General features: G+C 48.6%; 1 protein-coding gene across 1 annotated transcript in view; it reads right to left on the minus strand.

The window, feature by feature from the left end:
- Positions 1-705: 705 nt before the first annotated feature.
- Positions 706-18,217, minus strand: part of BPIFB4 (BPI fold containing family B member 4) — a 31,187-nt gene continuing 13,675 nt past the window's right edge. The window contains exons 11-16 of the mRNA XM_086330900.1: positions 16,332-16,502; positions 13,977-14,044; positions 11,915-11,957; positions 9,164-9,227; positions 6,368-6,444; positions 706-2,504 (exon numbers count right to left, since the gene is read on the minus strand). Coding sequence (XP_086187026.1) covers positions 2,481-2,504; positions 6,368-6,444; positions 9,164-9,227; positions 11,915-11,957; positions 13,977-14,044; positions 16,332-16,502 — 447 coding nt within the window. The 3' untranslated portion in view covers positions 706-2,480. The remainder of the gene's footprint in view (positions 2,505-6,367; positions 6,445-9,163; positions 9,228-11,914; positions 11,958-13,976; positions 14,045-16,331; positions 16,503-18,217) is intronic.

The following is an 18,217-nucleotide window of genomic DNA, read 5'->3' on the forward strand; positions in this document are numbered from 1 at the left end:
CTCCTGGCAAGGACTCAGCCAATGAAAAACCATGGACCCTTTGTTTACTACAGCCCTTGCAACTTCTTTTCCCCCTCTATAAAAGTGTTCTCCTTCTCTTGCCATGGGGGGACATGCACACAGGTCACCATGGTTGCAGACCCCAAGTTACACTTTTCTGCTTGTCCTGAATAAGCTCATCTTTGCTGAAGAAATAACTGGCAGTCTTTTAGTTCTAGGTCAACAGAGGCAAGAGGGTCCCAAAGGCTCACACTCTAGAAATTCTAACCACAGCAAGCAGAAATTAAACACTTACTGTGTGCCAGCCTTGGTGCTAATAAGCACCTCAGAAAACAAAAAATGATCTCATTTAAATAGCCTCACACTCATTTTAAGGTATTATTATTATTATCCATTTTACATATAACAAAGTGCTAGTCACTCAGTCACAGCTGACTCTTTGCAACCCCATGGACAGTAGCCTGCCAGGCTCCTCCATCCATGGAATTCTTGAGGCAAGAATACTGGAGTGGGTTGCCATTCCCTTCTCCAGGGGATCTTCCCAACCCAGGGATCGAACCCGGGTCTCCCTCATTACAGGCAGATTATTTATCATCTGAGCCACCAGCGAAGCCCACTGATAAGAAAACTCAAGATTAGAAGGCTAAAGGGCCTCACTAAGTCAACCAGTGACAGTGATGGAATGTGAACCCCATTCTCCTGACTCCAAAAGTCTTGCTCTTTAATGACCTCCTGATGCCAGAGTTGAGGCTGGTGATGTATAAAGCTGTCCTGTGGCAGGGAAACCTCTCTGTAGAATGCTGTCTGATTGTTTTCAACATGAAGAGATTGGCTGTTTTCCTCACTGTCTGGCAGAGAAGGAGCTTTGGGGTGGGGCTTGGGGAGCAGTTGCTCTGAGCAGACCGTACATGGCCAGAGTCTAAGTTTCAACGGACATACAGTCATTGGGCTTTATTTCTAGAAAAAGAGCTTGTTTGTAAAGAACCCATCTGGGAGCTTCCTTGCTCATTTTGTGGGCTGCTGCTGCATCCGTGCCTCCTCAGCTTGGACCTGAAGACATGAGATGCCTAGTATTTCTGCAGAATCTCTATGGCAACAGGAGCCTCACTGCCCCTCAGCTCTAACCACAGATAAGACCTGTGGTTAGACATAGAAGACCTTACCATGCTCAGGCATATACCTGGTTTCCCCTTCCTCCTGATCATACTTCCCTACCCCTTGAAGTCAAGCTAGATCATGTGACCTGCTTTGGCCAATGAAGTGTGAGTGAAAGCGATGCTTCCTGGTGGAAGCCTGGAAGTGCTGGTGCTTGACTCCCTCCTTATGCTTTCTTTGCTCTGGGGACTGTGCAGATGTGGGGACAAATTCAGCCCAGGGCTTCCCCCCTGCAGCTTATGAACAGAGACAGTGTGGTAAGTGGAGAGGGCTTGAGCCTTGCAGTTAAATCATCAGGTTTAAACCCCAGCTCTGTCATTTTGCAGCTGTGCAACCTTGGGCAAGTCATTGCAATTCTTGATGCCTCAGTTTCCCCACCTGCAAAATAGGAACTATCCTGATATCTACCTCATGGTGCTCTCATGAGGTTAAATGAGATCAAATCCCAAAGTCTCAGTGCCAGGCTCAGCAGGTAGCAAGCACTCCATAAACATCTCTCAGGAGGATGAGGCAGGAGGATATCTTATTTTTGCCTCTTTCATCTCTCCCCTGGGACCTGAGATACACCCATCCACCACCCTTCTGGCTGGTGGTGGATGGGTGTAAATCACATGCTGGGAACACAGAGAAGATGGGGAGGGGAGAGGGCAGGTGAAAGCTGAGAAAGGAGTGGAGACCTTTGTCATCTTGGCGAATGGGAGTTAGGCCAGAGGGCAGCCCTCCGGCAGTGTGCAGTCAGTCTAATGACTTTGAACTTGCTACTTCTGAGTGCTGACCCTCCCCGTGCGCTGTGGAGTTGGGGTGGGGGAATTGAGGAATGAGAGATCAGCCAAGCTGAGAGCTGAAGAAGGCAGTGAGAACTGAATTAAGGTCCCCCCTTGCCCATCCACAGGGTCCTCAGAGGTGTCTGGCATTTTTCAGTAATGGACTGAACCATCTTTCATGAGGCTGTAGCTACATCTGCCAGATGCCCCCCGTGAAGTCTCGAACAAGGAAAGAAACACCCAGACCCTGAGGGAGGGTCCTTTGGGGAGACTCGCCCCAACTGCAGGGAAAGAGGAATCTTTTATTGAAAGCATAAAGTTCTCAGCTTGGGGTCTGGCGTGGAGTCTGAGAGGCCTCGGTCTTCTAGGAGAACTCTATGCCCCTGCCGGGGGCTGACCATGGATGGGATTGTTCGTCAATGGGGGCAGTGGTTGGAGGGATGGAGAGGGACCTGTTGAGGAGCTGAAGAGACTTGGAGCTGGGGACCGTGTCAGGCCAAGGCTTTCCAGGACTGGTTCCAGCTTCTCCCCAGGCTGTAGCAGCATCTCTGCCTCTGTCATTCAGGTGCTCAGCACCAGAAGGTCCTTGGAGAGCAGAACACAGAGCTGGTTAGTGAATGGGGCGGCTTCTGGCTACAGCTCAGCAGACAGCCGCCTGCCTTAGGGTCAGGCCAGTCGCATTTCTCGGCAGCAGTAACTCTGAACAGTGGAGACAGCTGGGGTCAAAGGGGCCTGAGAATCACCCTGGCTGTGTCCATTAGCTTGCTGTGAGCAGGGGATCTTGGGCAAGACACTTCCCACCCTACCCCTCATTTCCTTCTTTTCCAAATAAAGAGAAGCAGGCCTGAGCCCCTCTCCAAACTCTTCCAAACTCCAGTTTTCATAATTAAAAAGATCTACAACAATAATAAAAGCAACAGACTTAATTCATAGCACAAATGAATACCCATGTGTCCATACTGGTATAAGTAATTGAGTAAATAAATAAATGAGGGAGAAGGGGTAACTTTTCTTTACAGCAGAACACCAACTAGTAAGTGTGAAAGGAATTGAAGAGATAAAAAAAATCACCATTCAGGCAAACAGCACAGCAATACTGTTGAAGGCAAAAATCATTAATGAATGACAAAAGTAGTGGGAAAAGTGTGGTGAGAAACAGGATATTTGCATAGTGTTGAAGTTTAGGCCCCATGCGATATTGATTAGTTATAAAGGGAGAATGTAGCAACTTGGTGGAGAAACCTGGCAGGATCCACCTTAACCACAAGAGCAAAGCTGAACACTTCCGGGAAGGAGATGCTGACGTCACGGGCCCTGACTTGGTACCCTGACAAGGGCACAGCATTGTTTGGCAGCATTCTTGCCAAAAATACATAACCTCATCTAATTATGAGAAACTATCAGTCAAATCCAAATTGAGAGACATCCCACAAATCCAGCCCAGCTCATCAGAAATGTCAAGGTCACAAAACACAAGGAAAATTGAGGAACCGTCCCAGATTGAAGGGCGCTAAGGAGGTGTGACCACCAACTGTGAAGTGGAAGCCCGGATCCTGAGCCAGACGAAGGACATTCGTGGGAAAGCTGGCAGGTGAGGCCTGTGGATCTGTACTAATGTTAACTTCCTGGCTGTGATCGTTGTACTTGGACTACAGCAGATGCTGACACTGGAGGAAGATAGGTGAAGAGTGTTCTGGAACTCTCTCTGAACTATTTTTGCAACTTTTCTATAAGTCTAAAATTATTTTAAAATAAAAAGTTAAAATAAATGGCTAGACCCATTTAGTAGTAGTAATAAGAAGAAGGACTTCCCTGGTGGCTCAGACAGTAAAGCGTCTATCTACAATGCGGGAGACCCAGGTTCGAACCCTGGGTTGGGAAGATCCCCTGGAGAAGGAAATGGCAATCCACTCCAGTACTATTGCCTGGAAAATCCCATGGACAGAGGAGCCTGGTAGGCTACAGTCTATGGGGTCGCAAAGAGTCAGACACGACTGAGGGATTTCACTTTCACTTTCCTTTCCTAATAATAAGAAGAAGAATAGCTACCATTTACAGAGGGCCTATAAGACTCTTGAGAGTCCCTTGGACTGCAAGGAGATCAAACCAGTCCATCCTAAAGGAAATCAATCCTGAATATTCATCGGAAGGACTGATGTTCAAGCTGAAGCTCCAATATTTTGGACACCTGATACAAAGAGCTGACTCATGAGAAAAGACCCTGATGATGGGAAAGATTGAGGGCAGGAGGAGAAGGGAATGACAGAGGATGAGATGGTTGGATGGCATTATCAGCTCAATGGACATGAGTTTGAGCAAGCTCTGGGAGATGGTGAAGGACAGGGAAGCCTGGTGTGCTGCAGTCCATGGGGTCAAAAAGAGTTGGACACAATTGAGCCACTGAACAACAGAGAGCCTACAAGAGCCTCTGAGTCTTTCTCTTTTTTTCTGAATCTTTCTTTAAACCAGTGATTTTTCACCTTTCAGACCCAACACCCATTTTTCATTTGATTATAGGACTTCATTACTTCCTTTACTCTGAAATGAATCTCATAGATTACATAATTTACTGATACATATATTTTAAAAGCCAGTATAATTCTTTTACTGGAATATACAGAAGAAATAAAAGATAAGTAATTTATAACAAAATAATAGGTATTGAGTCAGCCAAAACATTAGTTTGGGTTATTCCATAAGATGTTACGGAAAAACCCAAATGAACTTTTTGGCCAACCCAATTATTTTGATATAAAATGCTCAAGCGTGATTATTCAGGAAAGAAAATTCATCCCTACACATTTTAAAATTCCCTTCAGGTTGGGGAGGTGGGTTGCAATACAATCTCGGGTGAAAACCCCTGGTCTGAGCTATCTCTGTTACTTCAGTGCAAATCCTGCCTCTCACTAGCTGAGTGACCTTGGGCAAGTGGCCTACCCTCTCTGATACGCAGGTCCTTTACCTACGACATGAGGCCAACATTGACCGGAGCCCTAAGACAGTGCAGGGCGCACCACATGTGCTCAGTAAATGGTAGAAATGATGACTGTGGTGACGATGGGGACGTAAATTTCTGCCAGTCCTGTTCACATTTCCTAACCCATTTTTAACAAGTGAATGATGACCGTTAACACTGAAATGCTGTGTCTCATTTAATCTCTCACTGTCAACTCCGTGAAGTGGGTGGTGGTGTTCCTCATTTCAGATGAGGAAACTGAGGCTCAGAGTAGTGCTGAGGTCCTTCAGGCGCTCAAGAGAAGGGACGACGACTGGCACCCCTAAGGACACCCCAGAGCCGGCGTCTGACCCACATTGCCCATTCAAGGTCACTGCCACCTCTCTTGACTCTTCCCCAAAGGTGGGGGTGGGGTGGGCTGTCCCCTGGTCTGAGGCCCAAGCCTGGCATGAGTGTGAGGAGCTGGGCTCTCAGCACACAGCTGGTGGCTATGCAAATAGGTGCTACCTTTTGAAAAGGACTTCGTCAATCTGGGATCATGTTCGGGGATCATGTTCTAAAGAACTGAATCCTGGAGTCAGAACCAGTTTGTGCACCAGGATGTACACTGCACCTTCTTTATTACAGTGATGCTGATAATGACAGACACTTCTAGAATGCTGACTCTGCGCCAGGGGCTGTACAAGGCCCCTTATGTGCAGAACCTCTTTTATCCTAAATGCAGCCCGGTAGATACACACTATGATTAGCTCCTTTGTATAGAGGAGATAACTGAGGCCCAGGGCCACCCAGCTGGAAACTGTCAAAGTCAGGATTTAAACCCAGGCCAGTGGACGCCAGGACCCTTATTCTTCAACTCCAGTGCTCTACTGACCGACCCCCTGGTCAAGCCATGTTTAAAAATAAAATTCCAGAGAGATTGGAATGAAAAATAACAAAATGTTCTAAGGGATAATTTCTGGGTTGCAAATATATCTAGGAAGATAAACATGTGTTTGTTTCATCTTTTTTGTATTTTTTGAATTTCAGATATTGAACTTATGTGTATTTTGGAAGTGGTAACAAGATCCCCTCCATAGCACCTGCCATGATTCCAATTAACAATTATTCAGGAATATTTTCCCAAAGGCCCATCTACCCACTGGTTGAAGCTTTGCAAGGGCCAGGGTTTTTGTTCACTACTGTTTCCTCAGCCCCTTGGGCATTGTCTGGCACATATTAGGTGCTCAATAAAAAAATTTCTGATGAACTATGTCACACTTTCACTTTGGGCAAGCCCTTTACTGCTCTGAGCCTCAGTATTCCCATCTGTGAGATGGGGGCAGTGATGAGAGCTTCATTTAAGGCTCCTAGCAGCTTTGTTTCTTATTCCCTCAGCCCCATCCTTTGAAGGTAGAGGCTGCTATTGTCCTGCCCTTCCCTTCCCTTCTCTTCTTCCTCCCAATTCCTGGGTTTGCAGAGGAAGGCAGAACAGAGCTCTATCTCCCCTTACCTCCAAGATGTCAATGTCTGCGTTGCTGAAGTCGATGTTGAGGATTTTGGGAAGAGGGACACCGGAGCCCAGCACAGCTGTGGGGGAAAAAAATGATCAGGTACAATCAGCGTGGCCAAGAGGCAGCAACCTTCCCGAAGCCTCCAGTATTACGTCTTTCATGCCTCCAGGACTTTGTCCTTGCCCGTCCTTGTGCTGGGAGCACACAGCCTCAGCCTTGCCTGCCTGCTGAGTTCTGAGCCTTCCCCGAAATTCTGTTTCGATGCCACCTCTGTGAGGTCTCCTACCCACCAGCCTGAGCAACCCTGTGCTCCTGCCACTCTTCCCGAACAACTGCATTTCGGAAACCACAGCATACTAATGCCCTGTCTTCGCATCTGTCACCACCACTAGATTGTGAGTTTCTTCCGGCAAGGACTGTGTCCCCAGCATCACCCAGACCTGGGTGGAGCACAGAGGAGGAGACAGAGGTTTGCTGAATGAAGGCATGGAAGGAAATACATGGGACCCCAACAAGTGACCTCCGTGGAGGTCTAGATCGTCAGAGCCTAAGCAGACCTGCTGATTAACATTCTAGAAAGAAAGAAGGAAGGGAGCCAGGAAAGGGGGTGAAGCAGGTGGGAAACACGGGACTTAGTCCTCTGACTCCAGCAGGATTTTTCAGAGGACTAAGGACATTGTGAATCTACCCCCGAGGGACCTATGCAGTATTTCCCAAACTTGCTTGGTCATGGAACCCTTTTCTCAGAGTATCTTGTGGGACTGATTTTCTACAGAACCCTTTTTGGGAATCATAGATCTAACCCAACCTCTCACTTTTGAGAATGGTAAATCGCAGTATAGTGAGATTGAGGGAATTGCTGTCAAGTTCACAGCACCTCCTAGTGGTGAAGCCCAGGAGAGCCTCTCCATCTATTGGCTCCCAGGTCAGCCCAGCCCCATCCATCTCCTGACATCATCCTCTCCTACCAGGGAATGAGCATGGGCCTGGTGACCAGCGCTTTTCTGTGGTTCTGATTCAGTCTCCTCTGGTGACAGTCCCCTGAAAAAAGGTCTGATTGACATCAAGAGTTCTCCAAATGAACTGAGCTGGTACAGTTGATGCCACCCCTCTTCATTCCATCTTCCAGGATGCAGAAGTGGGGAGACAGAGGTTGGGGTCCAGCAGCAATGAGACAAGATGGGACCTGGGGTCCTTTGCTGCAGTTCTTGCACCTGGACACACCTCTCCTCAAGCAAGAAAATACAAAGAAACTGTATGGGACTAAAAATAAGAGTTGGGGCAAATTCTGGACAAAAGATACAAATAAACCGAAAACCTGCTGCTGCTACTGCTAAGTCACGTCAGTCGTGTCCGACTCTGTGTGACCCCATAGACGGCAGCCCACAGGCTCCCCCATCCCTGGGATTCTCCAGGCAAGAACACTGGAGTGGGTTGCCATTTCCTTCTCCAACGCATGAAAGTGAAAAGGGAAAGTGAAGTCCCTCAGTCGTGTCCGACCTCTAGCGACCCCATGGACTGCAGCTCACCAGGCTCCTCTGTCCATGGGATTTTCCAGGCAAGAGTACTGGAGTGGGGTGCCATTGCCTTCTCCCCAAACCGAAAACCTAACTGCCATCTTTAAAGAACTGCCAGCTTTAAAGAGCCTGGACCAAAGAAGAGGAGGTCAGGAACAGAAGCAGGATACTGCACATGCCCTGTACACACAATACCACCTAAGGGGTGGAAAAACCACTTAGGTCACCCCTCCAGCCTGACCACTGGACCACCCTTACCCTCACCACATATAAGAAGCAAGCTTGCCCCACTCAGGGAGACAGTAAGCAAGGGAACCTGTTGTTTGTTCTTGCTCCCCCCCTTGCTGCAGCAGGGACCCCAGTAAAGCCTTGCTTGCATTTCTTGTCTGGCCTCTGATCAATTTCTATTGATTAAGGGGGCCAAGAACCCTGGTTGATAACAGCTTGAGGGCTGTGGTTCTTGATGGAGCAGCTGAGCCAGCCTCCAGTGGCCCCAGGGCTCAACAAGGAGCCACAGAGATGACGCACCAGGCTGTTTGATCTATTTATAAATTCGGGCAAGAAAACCCTCTAACTGACTATGTAACTGTCTAGGGGGTTAGGAGGCTGGGAATATTGGTAACAGCAACTTTAGTTCTGTCTGAACTGATCGAACTTTTTACATTAGTAAAATACACATGTGGTCCCTGCGCAAGTAAAAATAAATACACAATTAAAGATAAGTCAGAAAAAATAAGTCAGGAACACAGCCATGTGAATTAAGTTAAAAATGGCTAGGAAGGCAAATTTTATGTTTATATATGTATATGTATCTATCTATATATATAGATATATGTATATATATCTTACCACAGCTGAAAAGAAACCCAATGAAAATAAATATAAAAATGTTAAAAACCAAAAAAGAGGAGTTTAGAAGGAAGTGTACCCAGATATTGGGATTAATTGCCTTTGGGAGGTGAGATTTTGTTTTCTAACCTCTCTGGACTTTCTAAAATGTACACACACATAATTTTCACATATAATCAGAAGTTCACATAGATAATCAGAGAAATCAGTCAAATAAGGCGGGGCAGGGAAAGAATACAACAAAAGCAGCAAATAAAGAAGTTGATGGAATCTTGGGGCAATATTTGCATTTAGAGGCTGAGATAAATAAGCTTAGAGTGAAGGTCTCGGGAATGCTATTGAGGTGGAACAGCTGTGCATCAAATATGCCCAACAAACCAGTAACCCCCTGATCCACAGGCCGCGCACCCCTGGGGCACCCTCTCTCACCATTCATTGCAGGCATGAACGCCAGGTCAAAAATCTTCCCGACCAGCACCTCCAAGAGGCCAACCTGCAGAGGAAGAATGAAAAGGCAGAGATTCGCTCAGGTCTAAAGGGATCTTTGAGCCCCCACCCCCACACCCAGCCCTGTGGCTGGAGAGGAAGCCGAAGAGCATCTCCAGAAGAATCTGGGAGCTGCAGCCAGAGCCCCTGTGATTCCAGCACCACCAACCCCAAGGCACATCTGGTCCACCTGCTCCTTGTACAGATGCGAAGGCTGAGGTCCAATTGCCGGCAAGTTCTGGCCCAAGGCTCATGGTGAGGCAGAGACCGAGGGAGATCAGGTCCTCCCAAGGGGCAAAGAGCACGGGGCCTTTGGTAGCTTGGAAGGCCCTTGCGCTTTGTGACCAGCACTGCAGGTCCCCACCCCAGCTCAGCTTCCATGGACTTCCAGGCAGCTTCCCTCACCTCTCTGACCCCCAGTTTCCTCAGCTGTAAAATGGGCCAGCAAGTCCGGCTTGCAAGGAAGCAGTGAGGATTAGGAGCAGATCATGTAAAACGCTTGGCCTTGAGCCTTTTCATATAGCGTGTGTACATGCTATAGTTGTGCCCAGCTCTTTGCAAGCCCATGGACTGCAGCTCGCCAGGCTCCTCCGTCCATTCTCCAGGCATGAATACTGGAGTGAGTTGCCATGCCCTGCTCCAGGGAATCTTCCTGACCCAGGGATCGAACCCATGGTTCCTGCTCTGCAGGCAGATACTTCACCTCTGAGTCACCAGGGAAGCCCTTTTTCATATAGAACTGCTCTTCACTTCTCTAAACCTTGCTTTCTACATCTGAAAATGTGAGTGGGCAATCTTTACCTCAGGGAGTACTTGTCCAAACCAAACATAAGCTCTTCTGTGTAGAATACCTGCCACGGCATGGTGCCACGTGATACCATGGTGACAGAGCATGGGACTCAAGTCCCAGCACTGCCTCTTACCTGGTGGCTCTGTTGCTAAAGAGTCTGCCTGTAGTTCAGGAGACCCGGGTTCAATCCCTGGGTCAGGAAGATCCCCTGGAGAAGGGAATGGCTACCCACTCCAGTATTCTTGCCTGGAGAATCCCCATGGACAGATGAGCCTGGAGGGCTACAGTCCATGGGGTCATAAAGAGTTGGACACGACTGAATGACTAACACACTGCCTCTTACCAGCTCTGTGACCTTGGGAGAGTCGCTTAACTTCTCTGTGTTTGACTCTCTTATTTGGAAAGTGGGCCAATAATTGCACCCACATCATAAGTTTGATTTGAGAATCAATGGAGAAAGGCTTGATTTCAAAATAAATAAGTAAATAAAAGGTTAAGGTAGTGCCTGATGTCAATTTCTATTGCTCCAGAAATATTTATTAAATATCCAATTAAGTATTGGTGTCTTTTTCCATTTGGCGTCCAGAGATTTCCATTCTAGTCTGAGCTCTGCCCCAACCAGCTGTAAAGCACGTCACTGCCCCTATCTGGGTACCAATCTCTCCATCTATAAAATGAAGCTGATGATACCAATCCTATGAGTTGTTTGGACAAGAAAAGCTCCATGACTGTCTCTGCATAAGTGGAAATCTCACCCAAACTTGCCCCAGAAAGCAAGCATCAATTTCATTATCAATTTATAAAATCAGTCGGTTCAGTTCAGTCACTCAGTCGTGTCCAACTCTTTGCAACGCCAAATGGGCATTTTCAAAGTCTTAGGTGGAGTGGGGGACACAAGAATGAAAAAACTGATGAAACAGGACCAAATTCTCAGCCATTAAAAAGAATACATTTGAATCAGTTCTAATGAGGTGGATGAAACTGGAGCCTATTATACAGAGTGAAGTAAGCCAGAAAGAAAAACACCAATACAGTATACTAACGCATATATATGGAATTTAGAAAGATGGTAACAATAACTCTGTATACGAGACAGCAAAAGAGACACTGATGTATAGAACAGTCCTTTGGACTCTGTGGAAGAGGGAGAGGGTGGGATGATTTGGGAGAATGGCATTGAAACATGTATAATATCATGTATGAAACGAGTCGCCAGTCCAGGTTCGATGTATGATACTGGATGCTTGGAGCTGGTGCACTGGGATGACCCAGAGGGATGGTATGGGGAGGGAGGGGGGTTCAGGATGGGGAACACATGTATACCTGTGGCGGATTCATGTTGATATATGGCAAAACCAATACAATATTGTAAAGTTGAAAAATAAAATAAAATAAATTTAATTAAAAAAAAAAACAAGAAAAAAAAACAAATTCTAGAATATAAGTGTCTCAGATTCATGGATCTTTAGAAAGGCAGAATTCTAGAACGTGGAGGTTTCAAAAGAAGTTCAAACCTGTTTGCCTTACAGACAAGGAAATAGGCTGAGTGGGTAGGTATAGCTAAGGTCACACAAGAGTCAGTGGCAAAGCTGAATCCCCCAATCCATGAAGGAAGAGGTCCCAAAGGTCATGGCTGCCCCAACTGCCACCCACCCTGGGGTGGAGGATTTGGGCCAAGTGATCCCCATGGGGGCAGTTAGAATGGGACGCCACAGGCATGGTAGAAGGAGCTGTGAATCAGGACCATGCCCCTCACTTGCCTTGTGGGCCTCAAGTTTTCCCATCTGTAAAACGAGGCCTGACAGCCTATCAATGCTTTGGAATTCACCGACATCCCAGTCCCCAGCCAGCCTCACAGGGTGCCATTCCCAGACTTGACTCTGGGGCCTGAGCTTGGTACTTACATCAAAATTGCCCACGTTTGAGGTTCTGAGGTTGAGGCTGGTCCTGCAGATGAAGAAAACAGCTCGTTAGAAGGAGCTATTGGGACTTCCCTGGTGACTCAGAGACTCTGAGCTCCTGATGCAGGGGGCCCGGTTTCAGTCCCTGGTCAGGGAACTAGATCCCACATGCCTCAGCTAGGAGTCTGTATGCTGCAACCAAGAGTTCGCAGTGGACGGCAACAAAGACCCAGTGCAGCCAAATAAAGAAAGAAAGAAGTAGCAATTGCCGAGAATCATAAGAGGCTCACATTTCAGTGTAAGGAGACCGTCCACCAACATCCTCAGGGAGCCCCTCTGGATCTGGGGGAGTTAATATGAGTAGGGCTGGTCTCCATTACAGAGTATTAACTATGTGCCAGACACGGTGACATGCGCATAAGGCTCGTATCACAGCTATGTGTCCTTGGCAAAGTACTTAAGTTGCCCATGCTTCAGTTTCCTCCTCTGCAGAGTGGGTGTCTATAAGCACTAAATAGGGTAATTCAAGTAAATCCCATAGAATCACCCCTGGTACCCGGTGAGTGCTATGCCTGCATGAGCATCATCACTACCTGGCAAGATCCTTTAGGAATTCCACGAAGGAGGAACCAAAGGCTCCCACGAAACCAGCCAAGGCCACAGAGCTGGGAGAGGGAGCCCTGGACTCACGCCCTGAGCAGCATTCATGGTTGCTGTGCTGTTCTGAGCAGGGAGGCCCGAGCCTGGGTTCAAGGTCTTTCTCTGCATTGTGAGGGCTTCAGTCTCGCTGCACCTGAATCTCACATGCAAAGCAGCAGTCCCACCTGAGAGAGGCTGGACCAGATCTGCTCATGGGCAGAGAGACATTGGAGCCACTAGCCTCTAGGTGGGAGACAAACCAATGTGAAACAATAGAGGCTTCTCAGGAGAGAAGACTCTGCTTCAGAACGTAGGAGTCCTTCTCAACTTCTCCTCCTATCCCTCCTTCTTTCATGACTGCTCCATCCAGGACACCCAAGCTCTTTCCTGCCCCTGGAAGTTTGCCGGCTCTGCTCTCGATGACTGGAACCCCCAGCTCTCCCCACGGCTGCCCCCTGCTCCCCTTCCAGGCCTCAGTCTCAGACCTCGTTAGATACTCCTGAATGGCTCCAATTAGCATCACAGTAGGAGTAGCTCTCACTGTTGAGGTTGATAAATATTTGTTGTAAAAGACAAAAACCTTACAATGAACTAGGCACACGCTGCAAGTGTTACATACACTCTCATCTGTCTTGAAGTGGGACCCTTGAAGACAATAATAACAATGATAATAACCCTTGCAGCCATAGGCTGATGTCAAGAATTAAATGAATGAAGACACCTTGAAGGCTTAGCTCAATGCCTGGCACATAGAAAGCATCCAATAAATAACAGCTATTATCATGAGTCCTATAAGGTGGAGACAACGATGCCCATTTTAAGATGAGAAAACTGAGTTTCAGAGAGGCAAGGTCACTTGGCTTACATCACACAGCCAGTCGGGGGTCATGGAAGGATCTGAACCCATACTGCTGGCTCCACAGCTGGTGCTTGTAACCATTCGACACAGCTCCAAATCAGACAGACGTGGGTTGGCTCACAGCCGCCCCCCGCAAACGCTCTGTTCTCATATTGTGCCTTCCTTGAGTAAATAAATCCACCTCTCTGAGTCTTAGTTTTCTCCTCTTTAAAATGGGAAGATAATAGCCCTGCTTCTGCAAGGCTGAATGGCATTAGACACAGAAGCAGCCAGCACAGAGCCCGGCTAACCACCAGCAGCTGGTGCAGTAGCAGCTGCAGTATCGTTACCGCCCATGCTGTTGTTGGCAGCAGGTCCTTCCTTGAGGCTCTCGGCTCCACCCTCCTTGCCCTGCTCACGCCAGTGGTTTTGGCAGTTACCGCCCATTTTCCCCTGTGCCATCCCTTGGATTTACCCAGCAGCCAAGTCCAGAGACCTCTAAGCCCTCCCTGTGAATTGGCACCAGACATAAGAATGCCAAAGAAGTCTTTATGAGAAGCGAGAACCCTCAGCAGCAAACCCTCTTACTTGTCCAGCTTGGCGTCAATCATAAGCTTATCATTCTCCACGGAAAACATGGCCAAGAGTTCTGTGTCCTGGAGGAAAGGGAAGGTGAATGGAATGTCACTGCCATCATACAGCAGTCATTGCTCGCTGGGGGCTCCCTGTGAGACCCCCAATAACACCCAATGTAATGGATTTTCCCCACCTCTGGAGGGAAGGAGTTGGGAATCATAAATTGCCTGCATTAACTGTTGTTCACAAGTAAGTCACAGCAAAGGCTGGAGGAACATTCTTCAAAAAGACAACAGTCATAGGAAGCCAATGATTGGCACGGGAGTCGGGGATGTTTACTGAGTTTCTCTGAGCTGTCTCAGAGGAGGCGGGCATGGCCTGCAGCCTAAGAGACCTGCTTCAGAACAGTTGTTGTAAATGCAATTGGATATCATCACTGTCAGTCATAACTGCCCCCCCCGCCCCCGCCAAGAGAGAGCATAAAAGGTCCAGACTCATCCCCTTCTCTAAGCAGAAGCCTTGTTGTCAGAAGATCCCTCTTTTCTTCTTGGCCCTCCCCTCCCCCCAAAATAAAATAAAACAATTTTGTCTTGTGAGGAAAGGGAAGCTCCCAGCAATTTCAGGTGATGCTATTAGTAAAAACAATAATTAGGATGATGGAGAAGAAGCAGGAGCACTGGATTATATGGCAGAGACCTATCCAGGTATGGGAAATCCTCCTGGGGAAATGGCACTTGAGCTGAGGCCTGAAGGGTACGTACGAATTGGCCAGATGGAAAAGAGGGTGTGAGAATGATCCAGGCAGTGAGAAGGGCGTGTGCATTAGAGCTAGGGCAGGAAAGGGGTTGGCAGAGGGACAGAGAGAAAACCAGAGTGTGAGGAGGGAGGGGACTCCCGGAGGCTGGAGTTGGGGTGGGGCCAGACCAGGCAGGGCAACATAGGCTGGAGAGGAATCAGGGCTGATCCAGCGGGCAGTGGGGTCACGGCAGGGTTCTGAGCTGGATCAAATGTGTGGGCTATTGATGAAAAAAAATTCCCACAAGGTAGGGACAAATCAACAGGGGACTGGATGAGGGGCAGCCATCTCCACTCCTGGGTGAGAATCAGCCCTTTCAATTTCTCATCTGACAATGCCCAGTGTGGATTCCATGTGTGCTCCAGCTGAGAACACCCACCTCCCAGACTAGAGGTGGCTCACCACGTCTCCAGCCCTGGGAGGAGAGACTGGGAAGATACAGCAGACAGGACAGAACCCTAAGTGCCTGAGCCTGAAACTTTCACCAAGGAGGGGGAAATAGCACTCAACACAACTGAGCACATTCCTTCCACAAATATCTACCAAACACCTGCTGTGTACCAGATTCTGCGCCTGGCCCTGGGGATCCTACAGTGAATAAAATGGTCTGTGTCTCTGCCCAGTAATAAACTAACCAATGAATTCATTTAATAATATCACATTAAGGCTATGAGCAACGTAAAGCAAGGGAGACAGAGAGAGAGATGGGAGTGGTGGGAGCATTTGAGACAGGTGGTCTGGGAAGACCTCTCGGAGGAGGTGACATTAGATCAGATGGAAGCCAGGCTGTGAACCACACAGATGTCTGGGAGAAGAGCATTCAAGACAGAGGCAACAGCATGTGCAAAGGCTCCAGGTGGGACTGTGCCTGGCATGTTGGAGGAACACCGAGGAGTTAAAAGGTGACCAGAGGATGCTCAGGAAGGACTTTATGAACGATAGAGGATGGGCTGTGTTTAAATTTCGATCAAAGGAGTAACATCATTTTAAGAGGATTCTCCTCTATGAAATAATTTTGGAAGTTGTTGTATTTGTATCTTTTCCCTTCTGGGTACCAGGGACAAGAAAGCCAGAACCATCCGTCGTGTTCCCCTTTCTTCAGCTTCTAGTAGAAAACATAACACATAGTAAGTGAAGTCACTCAGTCGTGTCCGACTCTTTGCGACCCCATGGACTGTAGCCTACCAGGCTCCTCTGTCCATGGGATTTTCCAGGCAATAGTACTGGAGTGGATTGACATTTCCTTCTCCATAGGTGCTCAATAAATATTGCTGAATGACTGACTGAGGACTGCTTTGCCATAGGGTGTGGTACACAACCTTTGGGAATAATACCAGCCAGCACTTTGGCTTCCTTCTGGTGTTTCTGGTACTTCTCTGAGCATCTCATTAACACCCTGCTGCTACTGCCATGGGGGAAAAAAATCAAGCCAAAGGTCACACAGCTATAAGTGCCCTTAAAGCTTGGATTTGAATCAGGTCATCTGGCCCCCAAATCCAACTCATAGTCACTGTGGTGGGAACCATGGGAAGGTGTCTGCAGACTCCCGGAGACCGCCCACCCCCACTTACCACATCGATGAGGCAGATGGTGGTCTCGACATCATTGGGCTGGGAGACCATGACCTCAGAGGTGGCAAACACCTTCACCAGCGCCTGGTCCTTCTGCAGCGTCACCAAAGGTGGGTTTGGCACCTGGATCCTGATGGTGAGGGGGCGGGACTCGGGGTACTGCTGGAACACCTGTGGACAGACACCAGGTGGGGTGAGCAGGGCCATCCACGGTGGAGGGGGACTCGGGGGTCATCAGCCAACCTCTAAGCACACAGCAGAGGGTCCCACACTGGATCCCTTCAGAATCTGCAATATTGCTTGAGTCCTACAAACCACATGCAAAGCCTCCATCCACTGTGGGGTTTGGCCAGGGGCTGTCTTCTCCAAGCCTCTCACAAAGAGATATCGTGAGAATTCAATGTAATGCCAGCAAAGCTTCAAACCCAATACCTGACACAGATACTGTGGAAATGCTCAAAACCTGGTCCTTAGGGAGGTGGGGTCCTGGGGGGCTGGGGAGGTGGGATTGGGAGAGGGACACTGAGCTTGGTGCTGGACATTCATGATTTCATTGACTCATCACAACTCCATACGTTGCTTTTCTTCTCCGTGTTACAGATGAGAAAACTGAGGCTCAGAGGGGGAACATCAAGCAAATTGTCGAAGGCCAACAGGAGAGCTGAAATTCTAGGCCAGGTATGTGTGACTCGGGAGCCCAGGGCCTCTCTCCCTTCCTACTGACTCCGGATGCCCCACCTAGAATGAGAAAGTCTACAATTCCACGTGCCTCGCAGTGAAATTCCCAGAGCAAGGCACAGCCTGCCCCACCCACCTGGATTTGCTGGGGCCTCTGGAGACACACGGTGGGAGGGATCAGAGCCTGTTCGCTGCTCACTGATTCCTCCAAATTGGCTAAAGGAACCAGTCATCAAAAGACCAGCCCGATTAGCAAGCGGGGGCTGGGCAGGGAGGCGCGGCGCGGGCTGCATCGCTGAGAGTAAGAATCTGGCCTGAATACCCTGAGCACTATCTGAGCGAAATAATTTGGGCTAGCAAACCAGACTGTGGGATATCTACCATGCGAAAAGCCAGCCCTAACCTAAGACACCGCCAGCCCGCGCACGGAACAAAGGACTAAACAGAGGTAGCCGGCTGCAAACCTTCCCCCTCCGGTGACAGGCAGCCAGAGCCGGAAGGGGGCAATCGCAGCCCCAGAGAGACATTATCTATAAAACTGGCTTCTTTGCTAACTAAAACTTATTGGGGGTCTGGACTGTCAACATCTGCCTGAGAAGGTGCGCCGGTTTTACACTCAGATAACCAAGTGGCGGGGAGGCGATAAGTCGCAGCATTGGCGCTCGCCAAACACCTCATCACCTGAGCTGCTCGGACCTGGGAAGAGCACAAAACGCAGCCCCAACTGAGTCTGCGCCTCTGAGGACTACCTGAGTGCCTGAACCTGAGCGGCTTGGACCTAGGAGGTGCATGCAACCCAGGGCCAGCCTCGGATTGTTCCCGGCGGAACAACCTAGAGCCTGAGCAGTGTGGGCAGGGAGGCTACACGCGCCGTGAGCGGGGGCAGACCCAGTGTGGCTGAGGCACTGCGAGCGCACGCCAGTGTCATTTGTTTGCAGCATCCCTCCCTCCCTCCCCATAGCGCGACTGAACAAAGAGAAGAAATACAGCTCCACCCACCAGAACACCGACACAAGCTTCCCTAACCAGGAAACCTTGACAAGCCACCTCTACATACCCATACACAGCGAGGAAATGCCACAATAAAGAGAACTCCACAAACTGCCAGAATACAGAAAGGACTCCCAAACTCAGCAATTTAAACAAGATGAAGAGACAGAGGAATACCCAGCAGATAAAGGAACAGGATAAATGCCCACCAAACCAAA

Source organism: Bos grunniens, chromosome 13 (genome assembly GCF_055505025.1).
Source record: "Bos grunniens cultivar Pamir isolate PY7600 chromosome 13, Bosgru_T2T1.0, whole genome shotgun sequence".
Taxonomy (NCBI): domain Eukaryota; kingdom Metazoa; phylum Chordata; class Mammalia; order Artiodactyla; family Bovidae; genus Bos; species Bos grunniens.